Source organism: Bubalus bubalis, chromosome 8 (genome assembly GCF_019923935.1).
Source record: "Bubalus bubalis isolate 160015118507 breed Murrah chromosome 8, NDDB_SH_1, whole genome shotgun sequence".
Classification (NCBI taxonomy): Eukaryota; Metazoa; Chordata; class Mammalia; order Artiodactyla; family Bovidae; genus Bubalus; species Bubalus bubalis.
In genome coordinates, this window is record NC_059164.1 from 118,528,450 (window position 1) to 118,543,636 (window position 15,187).

Consider the following 15,187-nt stretch of genomic DNA (forward strand, 5'->3'; position numbering starts at 1 on the left):
TGGGGTCTCAAAGAGTTGAACACAACTAAGTGACCAAACTGAACTGAAAGGAAGATGCAATTAAAGACGCCAAGAGATCCTGAAGCTGGACACGCGACCTGAGAAGACCCTTGCCCGCACCAGGACCCATGGCAGGCCAGCGCAGCCTCCGTGGAACCTATGAGGTTAACTTGCTTCTTTCACTGAAGGGTTTGCTGCGCACCGGAGGGGGAGGGACGGGGGCAGGGGTGGGGGGAGGGGAGGACTCTGGGAAGAGGACAGACAGGCCGCCAGCACCGCGCCTCACACTGCTGTCCTGTACCACCAGGCACATACTTTCCATACAGTTAACTAACCCCCAAAGCACCCCATAGAATCCTTAAGATCAGAAAATCTTCAAAACACTTCATCTGAGTTACAAGGTTTTACAAACCAACAGCCCATGAAATGTCCAAAGCAGTCTTTGGTTAAATAAAAAGTGATCGAGTGGCACAGGAAACGAGAGGAGTGATGAAGCCGACGCGTCTAGGAGCACTTCGCAGGATGAAGCGTGAAGAACAGAAAGGGGGCGGGGCTGGGAGCGCCCGTGACCCTTCCATCCGCGTCTGCCCTCGCCCCGCCCCCAGGCACCGCCCCTCTGCAGGAACGGGAAAACGCAAAGCAAAGAGCGCCCCATCTCTGGGTCTCTCCCGCTCCCGGGTTTAAATCACTCGCAGCCCCAGGGGGAGAACAGACATCAGGGGCTGGGAGGAGGGCTCAGCCAGTGCTGAGGATGACCCTGCGTGAGGACTTGGGGCCGAGTGAGTGAGAGTCGCTCGGTCCTGTCCGACTCTGCGACCCCACGGACTGTACAGTCCAGGGAATTCTCCAGCCCAGAATACTGGAGTGGGTAGCTGTTCCCTCCTCCAGGGGCTCTTCCCAACACAGGGATCGTACCCAGGGATTGAACCCAGGTCTCCCGCATTGCAGACGGATTCTTTACCAGCTGAGCCACTAGGGAATCCTCAGAATACTGGAGTTGGTAGCCTATCCCTTCTCCAGGGGATCTTCCCAACCCAGGAATCGAACTGGGGTCTCCTGCATTGCAGGTGGATTCTTTACCAGCTGAGCTATCATTGCAAAGATGCCTATTAAATCAGACTCATCAGTGGAGTGCAAGGCACAGGGGAGAAGCTGAGATGACCCTAATCCTCACCCCAACCCAGACGACCACGAGGGGGCTGGCCTGGGCGCTGGAGGTGGGGTGTCGGGTGCCCAGGGAAGGTTTCCTGTGCCGCACACAAGCCTCCAGACGTTCGGCTTAAGTAGAGGAAGCCCTGAGGAGGAGACCGGGGCCGCCCTTCCCGCTCAGTGGGGCGGGCAGGAGCCGAGAGGAGAAGCAGGACCACAGGAGATGAGCCCTGTGGGGCGACTTCCGAGCACACCTCCCACATACAGAACCAAAGGGGCCTCCTGTCGAATGCCCTGTGCCGGGCCCACACCCGAGCACTGACCCCAACATCCACCAGCGGCTCACGCTGAAACCACCCGAACGCACAGCTCGGGGTGTGGACTCGCCTCGCAAGAGCTGAGGCTTTTCAGAAACCTGGACTGCAGCACCAGCGTCTATTTCTGGCGAAGACGCGGAGAACAAGGGAAGCTGAGCCGGCCTCCGCGTCAGGCGGCTCCAAGTGGCTGCAGAAATAATTGCTTTTATTTTTAAAAAATAAAACTGGAAAGATGTTTGCATTCTTCGGATTTCCACTTTTCCACCTTGCAGCGGTAAAGACCGTGGCACGCAGACAAACGCTGGGCAGGCACCCCGAATCACCCGTGGGGCCGGCCCGGGTCAGCCGTGCGGACGCTCACGAGAAAGAGAGAGAGAGAGAGAGGCCCGAGGTGCGCGGGCAGCCCGGGAGGGGCTGGAGCATCCCGCCTGCCTGCGCCCAGCACAGTGATCCCACCAAGAGCAGCACCGGGAGGGCCCGGGAATAGAGGCGGAGCCGGAAGGGGAGCCGGGACGAGGGGCGGAGCTACCGACTGCCGGACTCCGCAGGACACGGGGCCGCCTAGAGGCCCCTGAGCCACAGGGGACAAAGGAGGCTGCGCTGGGGGCCGGGGTGGGTGAAGCAGGCAGGGCAGGTGCCCTCTTGCCAGCGGCCCAGGCCCCAACGTCTTGCCGGCCCACGCGGGGCCCGGCCGCTCCCGGGACTGCCGCCTGCCCACCTCCTCGCCCTCAGCCGGCCGCCCCCGCCGCCTCCCGGCCACTGTCTCAGCTCCCGTGGCCCTCAGCTTCCCTGGCGGTCGCTGCCCCGTCTGCGCCTGCTCACGGAGACCCTCAAACGGCTGCACCAGCAGGCCTGGGGCTCAACCTGCGGCTGAGCCCTGAGCGCCCGGCTCAGGCTTCCCCGCACAGCTGGGCGGCTCCTCGCTTCCAGGCAGACTTTTGGTGCCCGGCCACCTCCCCGGCCCAGGAGTTAGTGCACCGAGGACACGGAACCCCTGCGAACGCCCCAGCGGGTGCCCAGACCTGGAGCAAGCGCATCCTTGGGAAGACTGTCCACGCAAACCACGGCTTAAATCGCCCAAGAAGTCACAGTGAAAACCGCACAGGATCATTCTGAAGAGTAGAACCACCCAAAACGCAGGTTTTCATGAATCACGCGTGTTTTGCAGCAACCATGCTTCTATTCCTGTCCTCTCTGAATGGAAGTAAAAGCCCTGCCCCACACCCCACAGTCACTACCCGGGGCACCATGCCCACACGTGCCCTCTCACTCAACCAGAGAAAGGAATCGGGCAGCAACCCTGACCTGCCTGCATGACTCACTCCGCGGGCCCGGAGCCGACCACTCTGGAAGCTCCTGCCGCTCCTGGGGATGGAGAACCGGCCCGAGGCCCTCTCCCCGGGCATCCCCACCACCCACAGGCCGTGCACCTGCTTCCTGGCCTCCTGCTTCCCACCCCCTCCCCCCCGCACACCCTCCTGGTCTCTGCAGCCAGGCTGGGCTCCTTCCTCCACAGGGTTCAGAGGCATCCCCGGTGGGGAATGGCCTGGACCCCGCCCCACCCTGACCCCGTACCTCCCTGCTTGCCTGCTCCTGGCTGGGTGAGTCTGTTTGGTGAGTCCCTGCCCACCAGAAAGGGAAAGCCTACTCAACGCTCATGCACCCCTGTTTCTGCAAAAAGACACTCAGCACAGCTGAGGCCCCGCCAACCCGGCTCCAACCGGCCGCACTGACCCTCCCTGTGCACCACGGCTTCGCGGGGTAAGTTTCACCCTGCCCTCTGCTGCAGGGGAAAGCGCAGTAAGCCCCCACCTGCGGTCATGTGCGGGGGTTGGTGAGGACGGGAGGGTGGGACCCGGAGATGCTGCCCCCATGGGGCACCCGGGCCCAGGGGCCCTCACGCCTGAGAGCTCCAGCCTCCCTCTGCTCGTGAGAAAGGACACGAGGCAGACGTGATGGCGAGCAGGGTGCCCACGGTGGCACAGGAGGGCGTGCTGGGAGGGGCAAGGGCGGTCACTGTCACCCCCGAGCCGGATGCAGGCAGACCACCCGCGGCCCCCGTGCAGCTCCCCGAGGGGGACCCCAGGCCCCTCTGAACACGCTACACGTGTGTGGAGGGCAGGAGCCCCATCTGAGCCAGGGAGATGCTGGGACAGGCGGCGACACCCCCTCCTCTCCACTTCTGCGGACCTGCACACTGGTGCTCGCACACTCGCACACACCCGCACTTGGGTTTGCACGCTCACGCCCATGCTCCACGCGGTGTCTCTGGCTGTGCTCACACACACACTCCATCGTGGACTCCTGGGTCTCCGGGGTGTCAGGTGCCTCAGGGCTCCTAAACTCAGCACCGCGGACAGCGTCACGGCCCCGCCGCGCGTTCACTGTGAGGCAGGACACAGACCTGAACGGCGACCGAGGCCCTACACGTACCTGGCGCCTTGGCCTTCTTGCACTTTGATGACGCACAGCACTGGCTACAAACTGTCTCAGCTGGCAACGCGTTCCCTTCATTTTTCTTCAAATGTGTGTCTCGTTCAGTCCACAGATGAATCCAAGTAGCGTATCACTGTGACTGATTAAATATGCCTTGTGTGAATTTACATGTCAAAACACACTGAACTTGGACACGGCTTCCAGGCCTCCCTAAACAGCTCGCGGGCACAACCAGCTGCAAACACAACGGCTGCAGTTTGCTTCTGCTGCGGGTGCCGGCGCGAGGCAGGGCCTGGAGCAGGCACCACTCGTGCAAAGGGCAGGCAGGAAGACACGCGAAGCCTCTCTCCATCTCTGGCAGAAGGGTCCCCACCTGCATCGGAAGCTGCCTTGGACGGGCCCGTCGGGGGTGGACGCTCGACCTCTGATCAGAGAGTCCCGGGCAGAGAAGTCGAGGGGCTGGTTCAGAGGAGGGACGTTCTCGCAGACAGCGGCATGAATGCGGGAACGACGCCGAGGAGCAGGTTTCCCTGCCGAGCAGGTGCTAATGCTTGTCACGGGCAGCGTCTTCTAACGTAAGTGATCTCTGACCTCCTGGTCGCTTGTCCCCTGGTTTCTGACTTTCTCTTCAGAAGAAAGCAAAAACGGAGTCTGGAAATTGGGCTTTGAAAGTTAAGGAAGAACGGACAGCCCTCACTAGATTCCTCCAAAATCAGTGACTAAGGGGTCTGCGAGTGATTTGGGGGAGATTCTTAAACTGATGAAATGGTTTAGCCATTCCTTCACCACCAGACCTGGGGGATAGCTGGTCCTGCCCACCTGGGAGTGGGTGTCCTCACCCCCGGGTGCTCTGATCTCTGTCGGGGACCTGCCACAGAGGCACGGCCAGCTGGCGGCCCAGTCCTCCCGCTAAGTCCAGGGTCCCGGCTATTCCCGGACGGGGACAGACGTTGTGGGTGGCTGTTAACCCCGCTCCATTCCTACCCACTCAGGACCTGACAGAGCAGTGCCCGTGGGCTCAGGGCCAGCACTGCGGCGGCTCTGGGAGTCCCCACAGTAGAGGGCAGCAGGGGGCCTGTGATGCTGGGTTGCTCTGGGGGAGGGTCGCTAGCGAGTGGCACAGAGGAGAAGAAAGCATTCCAAAGGGAGAGAGAAGACGCATCTTCTGCCCCAGTGGGCTTTCCAGAGAGCGAGGAGCACCGCGCCCAGGTGCAGACACGCTGCCCCGTGAGCTGCGTTGCAGACTGGAGCAGGGCCTCCCTGGGGGCTCAGCGGCCAAGAACCCGCCCGCAGTGCAGGGGACCCAGGCCTGATCCCTGGGTCGGGAACAGCGCCTGGGGGAGGGCAGGCAACCCACTCCAGGATTCTTGCCTAGAGAATCCCATGGACAGAGGAGCCTGGCGGGCTACAGTCCACGGGATTGCGAGAGTTGAACACGACTTAGCAACTAAACTGCCACCAAAGGGGCTAAACCTGTTTAATGTGGTCAAAGAAGAACATTCATACAGAACAGAGGCGCATTCCGGAGGCCACCGTAAGGAAGCTTTTCTTCATGTAAAGGGTGTGTGAGCCCACCGGAGGATTTGAGGAACCCCCAGCGCGAGCATGCGGCCCTGTGGGGAGGATGCCGGCTGGAAGGGGGCTTGGATGGGAGTCCTTGGACGGGGAGCACCTGGGGAGGAGCCCCTGCCCCTTGGGACCCCTGCCCCACGGGGCCCACCTTCCCCACATGACCCGCCTGCCCCACAGTGCCACCTGTTCCACTCAGGGCTGCTGCGGCCAGTCCACACCCTGAGAACCAGGAGGAAACCCACCACTCAAGAAAGGACGACGGGGGTGGGTGCCCCACTCCGGGGAGGCTCGGGGGAGTGGACCTTCCGTGGGGCTGTGCGGGGCTCACGTCCGCCCCGCCCCCTGCGTCTAGTCTTACAGACATGGAAGCACTCTGAGATGCAGTCTTGAGCTGACTGACGTTTCTGAACACCTCCCGTGGCTGGTGGGAGAAGCCTGGTGGGCAGCACAGCTCTCCAGCAGCCAGAGACCACGGGGGCCCCATGGCAGGCAGCACCCTGGACTGACGCCCACCCCGGATGTGCCTGCTGACAAAGCTGGGAGCCTGTGCGCCATTCGCCCCGGCGTTTCTGCCCCTCTGTCCAGCCTGCCAGCCCCCAGGACTCACCAGCTGCCCACGTCTGTGCTCTGAGTCCCAGGTGCCGGTCCAGGCAGAGGCCTGAGGTCCACACCTGTGTCTGCTCAGCGGCCCCACGGTGGTCGGTGGTCAGGGGGACGCTTGTAACCGACCCAAGGAGGGAAGCCCCGTCCAGCTCTCCTCCCCGGCAGCCTCGTTTTGGGCACCCGCCTCTGCGGGCCCCTGTGACCGGGGCCATGTCTCTGCATGGGCCCGCTCTGCACTGCCCACCCTCTGTCTGGCTGCTCTGGGGAGGACGGGCTGCAGACATGGTCGAGTGGCTCTGGGGGGTCTGGGGTAAGAGCTGGCAGGGGCAGGGAGGGCTGGCGGTCTCCCAGTGGGCGGTGGGCAGGACAGTGGGTGCCTGGCTGGGCAGAGCCCATGAGCAGGCACCCCCCCGACCCCAGCAGGGGCGCTGGGCCCCGCCCGACCCTCCCTTTCACCCTGGGACATTCAGGGGAAGGCAACAGGGAGGCTGGGGAAAACTGGCTGTGCGTGTCAGCCTCCCCCCCCCCCCCCCCCCCCCCCCCCCCGGCCTAACCCCCTGCCGAGGGCCCTAAGGTCACAGAGGGCGCACACCCGCGCCCTGCTCCAGGCTCGGCAGCCAGGAGAAGGAGCTGGCGCCCTGTGGGAAGGCTCGCAGACGGCGCCGCTGCCCACGCCCAGGCACAGGTCCGGGGGTCACCACGCAGGGCGAGCCCCGCAGGATGAGGCTGCCGTCGCGGGCGGGGACGGCCGCGCTGGCTCACCACCGCCGGGTCTCCCCCGGCAAGCTCGAGCTGCCTCCCCGAGGACGTGGGGCTGCTTGCGACGCTGAGAGGCTACCTATGCTGCTTCATCCCGCGGGAGGGAACCCTGTCGCTGCTTTTGCTGAAGACTTTTCATTTTGAGTTGGCTTTTTCTGACCGTGCAATTGTAATAATGTGAGGTGTTGACCGAGAGCAAACCGTCTTTAGAGGAGAAAGGAACAGCCGTACAAGCACCTGGATCAGCCCCAGGACTCCGACCCTGTGGGCCTGCTTCCCGGCTCTTTCGTGGGCAGCCGCCCTCACCCTGCGGACCACGGGCGACTCGTCTGCTGGCTGATCTGCATCTCGCACGTGCATCGTCACCCCGAGAGTGTGGCCCCATAACACGGCCACCCACCGTGTCACCTCCATGCCCCGAGGCACACGCTGAGTTATCACAGACTTGTGTCTCAGGGCCAGATGGACGGGGGTTCCAACGTCCCCTGTGAGTTAGATGGATTTGGGGGTGTCAATGTCCATGTGAGTTAGATGGACTGGGGTACTAGAATGCCCTGTGAGATACATGGACTTGGGGTGCAGCGTGTCTTGTGAACTGTGTGGACTTGGGGTACCAGCATGACCTGTGAACTACATGGACTTGGGGTACCAGCGTGCCCTGTGAACCTGGGGTGCGGCGTGCCTTGTGAATTAGAAGTTCACTTTCAGGAATGGCTGTCGGAGCATCAGGGCTGCTATGCGGGAGGAAATAAGCGAGTGGCGGGAGCCAGCCCTGGGAGGCAGCCTTGGCCGCAGCAGCCTGACCGCGAGACCCGCCTGTGCCCACCGTCCCCACCAGCTCCTCAGGGCCTCCTGCCAAGTGCCACGGACTCAGGCTGGTCCCCAAGGCTGGGGCCCCGGCCCCCTCCCAGCAGGCCTTCAGCAAGTGGCGCTTCTCCCTGTCGCTCGTCCCAACATCCGCAGGCCCTGCCCCGGGCCAGCCAGGTGACCAGGCAGGCTGAGCACTGCGGGTAAGGCCAGGAGAAAGGGGGTGGACTGCTGACGCTGATGCGCCCGTGGGAAGACTCTGTTAGATGTTACTAGCTGGGCATCACAGGGCTTCTGAAGTTACCGCATCGGAACGATTTGAGAATCAAAGACCTGAGCATCACCTCGTGTCAGGAAGGAAGCCCCGCTCCCACGTGGGCCCAGGCTCCCCTGCCCGGCGCCAGTGGAGCCTGGCAGGGCTGGGCTGCGAGCCTCAACGCAGACCCCACTGGGCACCTGCTCGCCCACAGGGGCCGCCTCTCTCCAGCCACGCGGGCGTGTCTCATCTCAGAGACTCGAGGCCCCAGAGAACACGGCCAGACTGCACGCGCCCATCCGCACAGTGCCTCCTGCCTCCCCGACAAGCTCCCCTCCAGCAGGCCCAGCCAGAGAAGGGGCCCTCGGCCTGGGTGCTTCCCGCATGCCAGCACACGCCAGCTGTGTCTCCAGGGCCCGCAGCCAGCTCCTCAGCACCGAGCTCATCCACGATGCCACCACGTCCCACCCATGACGCGAGGCCCCGTCACCCAAATGCCTCGAGAGTGTTTCCCGTCTCCCCGCCAGGCCACCCCACCTACCGGATGTCCCTCACGCGGAAGCCAGGAGCTGTCCGAAGTCTCGGGTATCACAGTTAACACTGCAGGTCCCACCCCACCATCGCCTGTGAAGCCCCAGCGCTCTCTCCTCAGGCTGCCTCCTCCAGGACACCCTCCCTGCCTCTTCAGGATGTCTGGGCCCAAACGTCTCTTTCCAGGCCCGGTGAAGACAAGGGTGGTTCTGTCCGGTTCTCTGTGGCCCGTGGCACTCAGCACAGAGCCAGAAAGAGAAGGAAGGTGAGGGGCCAATAAAGGCGAGACTGCAAAACCCACCTGGACACCACAGACGGCTCCAGGATGGGCTGGGCGCCACGCTGCCGGTTCCCAGATCAGGCCTGGCCACCCATGTGGACACCCGGCTGCTCGTCCCCGGGGGCCCAAGCCCAGCACAGCGAGTCCCTGAGCCTCCCGACCCGGCCTCCCCGCCGTCTCCCCGAGCCTCCCGACCCGGCCTCCCCGCCGTCTCCCCGCGCCTCCCGACCCGGCTTCCGCGCCATCTCCCCGAGTCTCCTGACCCGGCCTCCCCGCCGTCTCCCCGAGCCTCCCGACCCGGCCTCCCCGCCGTCTCCCCGAGCCTCCCGACCCGGCCTCCCCGCCGTCTCCCCGAGCCTCCCGACCCGGCCTCCCCGCCGTCTCCCCGAGCAGCACAGCCCCAGCCCCCCAGTGCCTGGCAGGCCTGGCCTCGGCTGGCCGGCATCTGTCCAGGCCCACTGTGGCCTGCTGTCTTCTCAGAACCCTCTCTGTTTCCTGACACGATGCGATGCCCGCCACACGACAGTGCAGGGTCCCACGCTTCACCACAGCACGCTGCCGCTCACCGCGCCACGCCACACCCTGTGCCACGCTTTCCACATGTTATACAGCACGTCGGGCAACACTGTGCAGTCACGGAACAGTGTTACTACATTACGTGATGTTACGTGTGAGGCTCCCTTGCATAGCTGATACCTCGCCGATCACACACGGCACACGCTGCGTCACCAGCCACGCGGCGTCGCTTTATGCTCCACATTACCCCCTCCTCGCCTCCCCCGCGGGGCTGCACCTTCACCAGGGCCGAGTCTCTGTTCAGTCAGACCGCAGCACACCCCGGCCCGCATAGGGCCTGGTGCGGCCAAACCACATTGGTACCGACCAACGATCCCTAACGGGGGGACTGGCCTCGACTGAAGGCATCTCCAGGAGACGCCTGGGCCCTCAGAGACAGCAAGGCTCAGCATCCTTGGCGTGGACACCCTGAAGCTACGCCAGCCCCTCCCCATGCCCCAGTTCCGCACCCACACGTGACTGGGCCTAAGGCGGGCCAGCCAGGGTCCGCGTGCCCAGCCCCGGCGGCGCTGCAGCGCCCAGGACCTGCGCGGCCTGACCTCCAGGAGCCCTGAGCTGGTCCCCACTGCCGGCCCCGACTCCACCTCCCCTTCCACGGGGCCACCTGTGTCAGCACTCGGTCCAGAGCGACGGGGCCCATGGACAGCCCTCGGCCCTGACGGCATCCAACACCTGACCAGGATTCCAGGAGGAAGTGAGGCCCCAGCCCTGAAGGTCCCCCGTCCCCCTCCCATCCGCTCCGTGGGGGCTCCAGCAATGGTGAAGACATGAACAAGGAGCCCCAATACCTGCCTGGGACCGAGGACGAGAGAGGAGCCCCACTACAGAAATGCCTTCAAGTCTTTCAAAACAGAAGCAATTTCATCATCATATAAGTATGAAGAGGGAGCAGCCCCACATGTCATCACAGGAACCTCCTGAGTGGGGCTCTAACCTCCCTGACAGCACGGGATCAATCCACTTATATCAGGAACCTCCCGAGCGGGGCTCTAACCTCGCTGACAGCACGGGATCAAGTCCACCCCCGTGTGGACTCTGTACCGGCGGGAGGCCTCGTCTGCCGGTGACCACAGACACGCCTGCAAGGCGGAGGGGGTCGAGTTGACTGTGCAGTTTGGTATTTCAGCACCAAACACTACGATCCTGTGATCACAGGCTAATTCTCTGTAGTCCTTCCCTTATAGCATCAAGTACGTTCAGAACATCATGAAAGTACTTAAAATATAAAAAGGAACCACGTCTTTAAAACTACGGGTGTCGTTGCCCAGCCTGCAGGGCCTGCAGGACACGTGGCGGCCGGCGCCCCTCGCCGGCTCACGGGCACGCTGGTGTAACGTAGACAGCTGAGTTTAGAGGCCGTGACAACGCTCAAGCCGCAGGTGCCGTTCCTTCTGCACGCCTGACACGGACACATGAGACAAAACCAAGACGCCAGGCTTCAAACAGCCACCCTCACTTCCCCCAGAGCGACAAGATAACCGAACGCCGCTGTCACAAGTACATGGTCACAAATCTAAAAAGATAAAAAGCCTTCGTTTCATTTCGTTCCATTCATATTGTCGTTAAGTTCCAACAAATCCAGTTCTGAAAGTATTATTTCCCAGTACTGGGGTGAATTGCCACTCATGGAACGATTAGTGCATATCTGGGTAAAACACTGATGCTTGTTTTGGTCTTAAGCATATTCAGTAACCTCTTGTACTGAGGAAGGAGGGGCGTGAAGCCAGTCCATGCAGCGAGGGGGCCCGTGGCCACTTGGGCACAGAGACTTCAGACCGGAGTCTGCTGCCTGCTCCCCAGGGCCCGCTTGGCCACTCTGCCGGACGGGGAGACTGCCCAGCTGGGTCGGTCCACCCTGAGCTTCACCCCCGCAGTGGAATGAAGCCTGGGAGCAGGCTCAGTCTCCACAGGCAGATCTGTCAGATTTACGGGAACTGGTACAACTGTGCAAGGAATTCTTTAACCGACAATTCTTGTCCCCAAAATCATTGTGCTAAGTTGCTTCAGTCTTGTCCGACTCTTTGCAACTCCATGGGCTGTAGCCTGCAAGGCTCCTCTGTCCGTGGGATTCTCCAGCAAGAATACTGGAGTGGGCTGCCATTTCCTCTTCCAGGGAGCATCCTAACCCAGGGATCGAACCCACATCTCTTATGTCTCCTGCATTGGCAGGTGGGGTCTGTGCCACTAACGCCAGGTGGGAGGCCCCAAAATCATCACTCTGCACAAACAGGCGTTACTAAGGGCACCAAAATCCACTGCAAGTAAAAGCCAACAGCAACCGAGATCAAGACGACCTAGGGTTTGTTCCTCTAAAGGGGGCACTACCACTATTTTTATGCCTGTTTGCTGTCAGTGGATAAAGAAACTTTAACAGACACAATGTGACGATACCTCAGCTGCCAGGACCTGTCCCTCAGCCCCAGGACCCGTGCTGCGCTGCAGCCTGGGAGGAGTGTCAGTTCCGTTAGAGTAGTTTATATGCTTAGCGACGCACAGGGCTGGCTGAGGCTGGCTGAAACAGTCACGCTGTGCTACATCTGGGCATCCTGTGCCCAGCACAGCGCTCGCAGAAGCCTTACCTGCCGCCTTCGCCGCCGCCGCTGCGGTCACGTTCTGGGCGTTGGCGCGCACCCTGAAGGTCACCACTGGCCCCTCGACCCTGGAAGAGACCGTTTAGGAGGCGTCAGGACTGCTCAGCGCACCCCACACATCCCAGGGCCACCGTGGGTCCTAGGGACTCTGCCCACAGGCTCTGCTACTCTAGAAATACATGTGGCAGGGCTCTTACAAAAAAATTCAGATCAACCCCAATAAACCAACAGTAACCAGCAGACACTCCTGCGTGGAAAAAGAAAATTGTTATGGAAACAGGTTTTAGTAGTCAGTTCCCCAGGGAGCCACAGAAACCAAGAACAGACGGGAAAGAGACAAGTATTTTAAAAATTCTCTTGAAAACTTATTGAAATCTTTAAGAACTACTCAGTATAAAAATAACTGGCAGGGGACTGCTTGCCAGGAGTTATCAAGACTGTTCAAAGCATTTTAAATACTTTGTTGAACATGACTTTGAAAAGTGAGTCCGTTTTTAAACAACTGATCTGTCTGAGGGGGGCGGGAGGCTGTTTCCATCAGGACTCCCCAAGCTCCACGTCTCCTGGCCCGTCACCCCCTGGACACCCCCCAGGGGCTGGTGTCCCAGGAGTGGGAACCGTGCCAGTGGCCCTTCCCCCAGGAGGACCCGCAGGACAGCTGCTCTTCCGGTGGCCAGTGAGGCGCCGTTGCTACCCTAACCTACATCTGGAGAGTCCCGGGTAAGCAGGGCCCCCAAACCTAACCGTCCCTAACCTACATCTGGAGAGTCCCGGGTAAGCAGGCCCCCCAAACCTAACCATCCCTAACTTACATCTGGAGAGTCCCGGGTAAGCAGGCCCCCAAACCTAACCGTCCCTAACCTACATCTGGAGAGTCCCGGGTAAGCAGGGCCCCCAAACCTAACCGTCCCTAACCTACATCTGGAGAGTCCCGGGTAAGCAGGGCCCCCCAAACCTAACCATCCCTAACCTACATCTGGAGAGTCCCGGGTAAGCAGGGCCCCCCAAACCTAACCGTCCCTAACCTACATCTGGAGAGTCCCGGGTAAGCAGGGCCCCCAAACCTAACCGTCCCTAACCTACATCTGGAGAGTCCCGGGTAAGCAGGGCCCCCAAACCTAACCGTCCCTAACCTACATCTGGAGAGTCCCGGGTAAGCAGGCCCCCCAAACCTAACCGTCCCTAACTTACATCTGGAGAGTCCCGGGTAAGCAGGCCCCCAAACCTAACCGTCCCTAACCTACATCTGGAGAGTCCCGGGTAAGCAGGGCCCCCAAACCTAACCGTCCCTAACCTACATCTGGAGAGCCCCGGGTAAGCAGGGCCCCCCAAACCTAACCGTCCCTAACCTACATCTGGAGAGTCCCGGGTAAGCAGGCCCCCCAAACCTAACCGTCCCTAACCTACATCTGGAGAGTCCCGGGTAAGCAGGCCCCCCAAACCTAACCGTCCCTAACCTACATCTGGAGAGCCCCGGGTAAGCAGGCCCCCCAAACCTAACCGTCCCTTGCATGCTGAGAGTGTTCTCTGAAGATCTAGTGGGCGCTCCTAGTTCCCGAAATACAGAGGGAGCCATTCATTCACCTGTCCTCACCTGCAGCACCACGGCCCACCCTCCTTCCTTCCTTCCTTCCAGGACACCATGTGCAAGCCCCTGGGACGTGCACACACGTGACCCTGGGATGCTGCACACGTGGCCTTAGGACGTGCACACAGTGACCCTGGGACCACCCAGCGTGGAAAGCCCAGCATGCCGTGAAGGGAGGTTCCGCGTCTCTGACCGCCCAGCCCCACGTGGCCGAGCTCTGCCCTGGTGCCAGCAAAGGAAAGATGACCAGCCGTGCCAGGCGGATCCGACCTCCTGGCTGGCCTCGGCGTGAGTTCAGGGCTCTCTCCCCAGCACCTGCTCTTTCGGGTGGGCACGTGGAGTCTCTGCACAGAAATATCTGCATGTCCGTGTCCCGGATCACCACCTGTCACCCCGCTGAGCCTTTTAAGCTCCAAGGCCTCCGGAGGCTCAGCTGTAAAATGGGAGGTGGTTCAAGTCGCCAGAGAGACAATACGGGGCAAATAAGCACAGACCCCGCAGCGGGAAACTGAAACACGACTTCAGGGACCCTCCCTCCCCCAGGGGTCCTCACATGGAGGGAGGGGCGGGGGTGGGGGCAGGGCCCCTGCAGGAGGGAGCCTTGGGCCTGCACACAGGAGACCTCCCGAGGAGTCCAGTGGTAAATTCCCGCTCTGTCTTCAGGAACTGCCCTCCCACCACGCAGGACACCACACAGACAGTAGACTGCACCCTGCTGGCCTGCTGCAAACTTGGGGAGCGGTCAGGCTGAGGCAGCGCCGGCTGCCCGGGCTGGCCTCGGGCTCAGCTGAAGGCCCGGGCTGGGGATCCAGCGAGCAGACGGCCTCCTGTCCGCCTGCCCGGCGAGAGCCCGGAGCAGCGCATCCATCGGCACCACCGACAGCCGGGACTCGATTATAAAACCATAAGAGCGGTGGCCGGGCATCTGCCGGCGTAATTACAGCGGCGTGCCGTGGGCGTCTTAATGGCCTCTAATGATGTAGTAAGATATAATGGAATTTACTTGACAGCTACAGAGCCATTAACAAAACATATTAAGCATAACTAGTCCTTCCACAGAAACACAGCCCTGGAAGAGCACTCCAAACGGCGCCCTCTGCGCCTCTCCAGGAGCTACGATCTGCCGCACCAGCAACAGGACGCAGAGACGCCCTGCGGCCGTGTGGTCGTCCCCTCCGGGCCCCCGCTGGGTCACCCCTGCAGGTGCTGTGGACCCGCACGTGCTGTGTCCTGGGGGCGACATACAGGACTCGTTGGGATGCCACATGCACCCCACACACGTGCAGCATTAAAGACCCAGAGGTGCCGGCCCCGCATCAACTGGGCAGGACTCGGGCTCCTGAGGCACAGATGTGCGGGCTGGCTCGGGGCTCCAGGGCAGGGCGAGGCCTCGGGGTAGGACTCGGTCACATGAGCTGTGGCCAAGACTGACAGAGGCTGAAAGAGGGCAGTGGCGTCGTTGTGGCCCCCAGGGGACGCAGGAGGCCTGCGTTCACCGAGAAAGAAAGAGACCCCAGCAAGTGGTATTTACAAAAGAGCTGAGCTGATAACCAGCCCACCTCTGAAGGCACGAAAACTCCCAATACCCCCAGACTTGGAGGTGGTGTGTCTGGGAGGGACTGAGCCAAGAAGTGAGGAGCAGAGCAAGGTGAGGGGCCGGAGAGGAGGCACCAGGTCAAAACTGTATCTCCTGAAGTGCTGGGGCCTGCCTCTCCCCTCCCA

At 61.8% G+C, this 15,187-nt stretch overlaps 1 protein-coding gene across 1 annotated transcript in view; it reads right to left on the reverse strand.

Moving 5' to 3' along the window:
• PTPRN2 (protein tyrosine phosphatase receptor type N2) overlaps positions 1-15,187 on the reverse strand; it is a 611,408-nt gene that overhangs the window by 347,306 nt on the left and 248,915 nt on the right. The window contains exon 11 of the mRNA XM_025291953.3: positions 11,866-11,945. Within this exon, the coding sequence (XP_025147738.2) occupies positions 11,866-11,945 (80 nt within the window). The remainder of the gene's footprint in view (positions 1-11,865; positions 11,946-15,187) is intronic.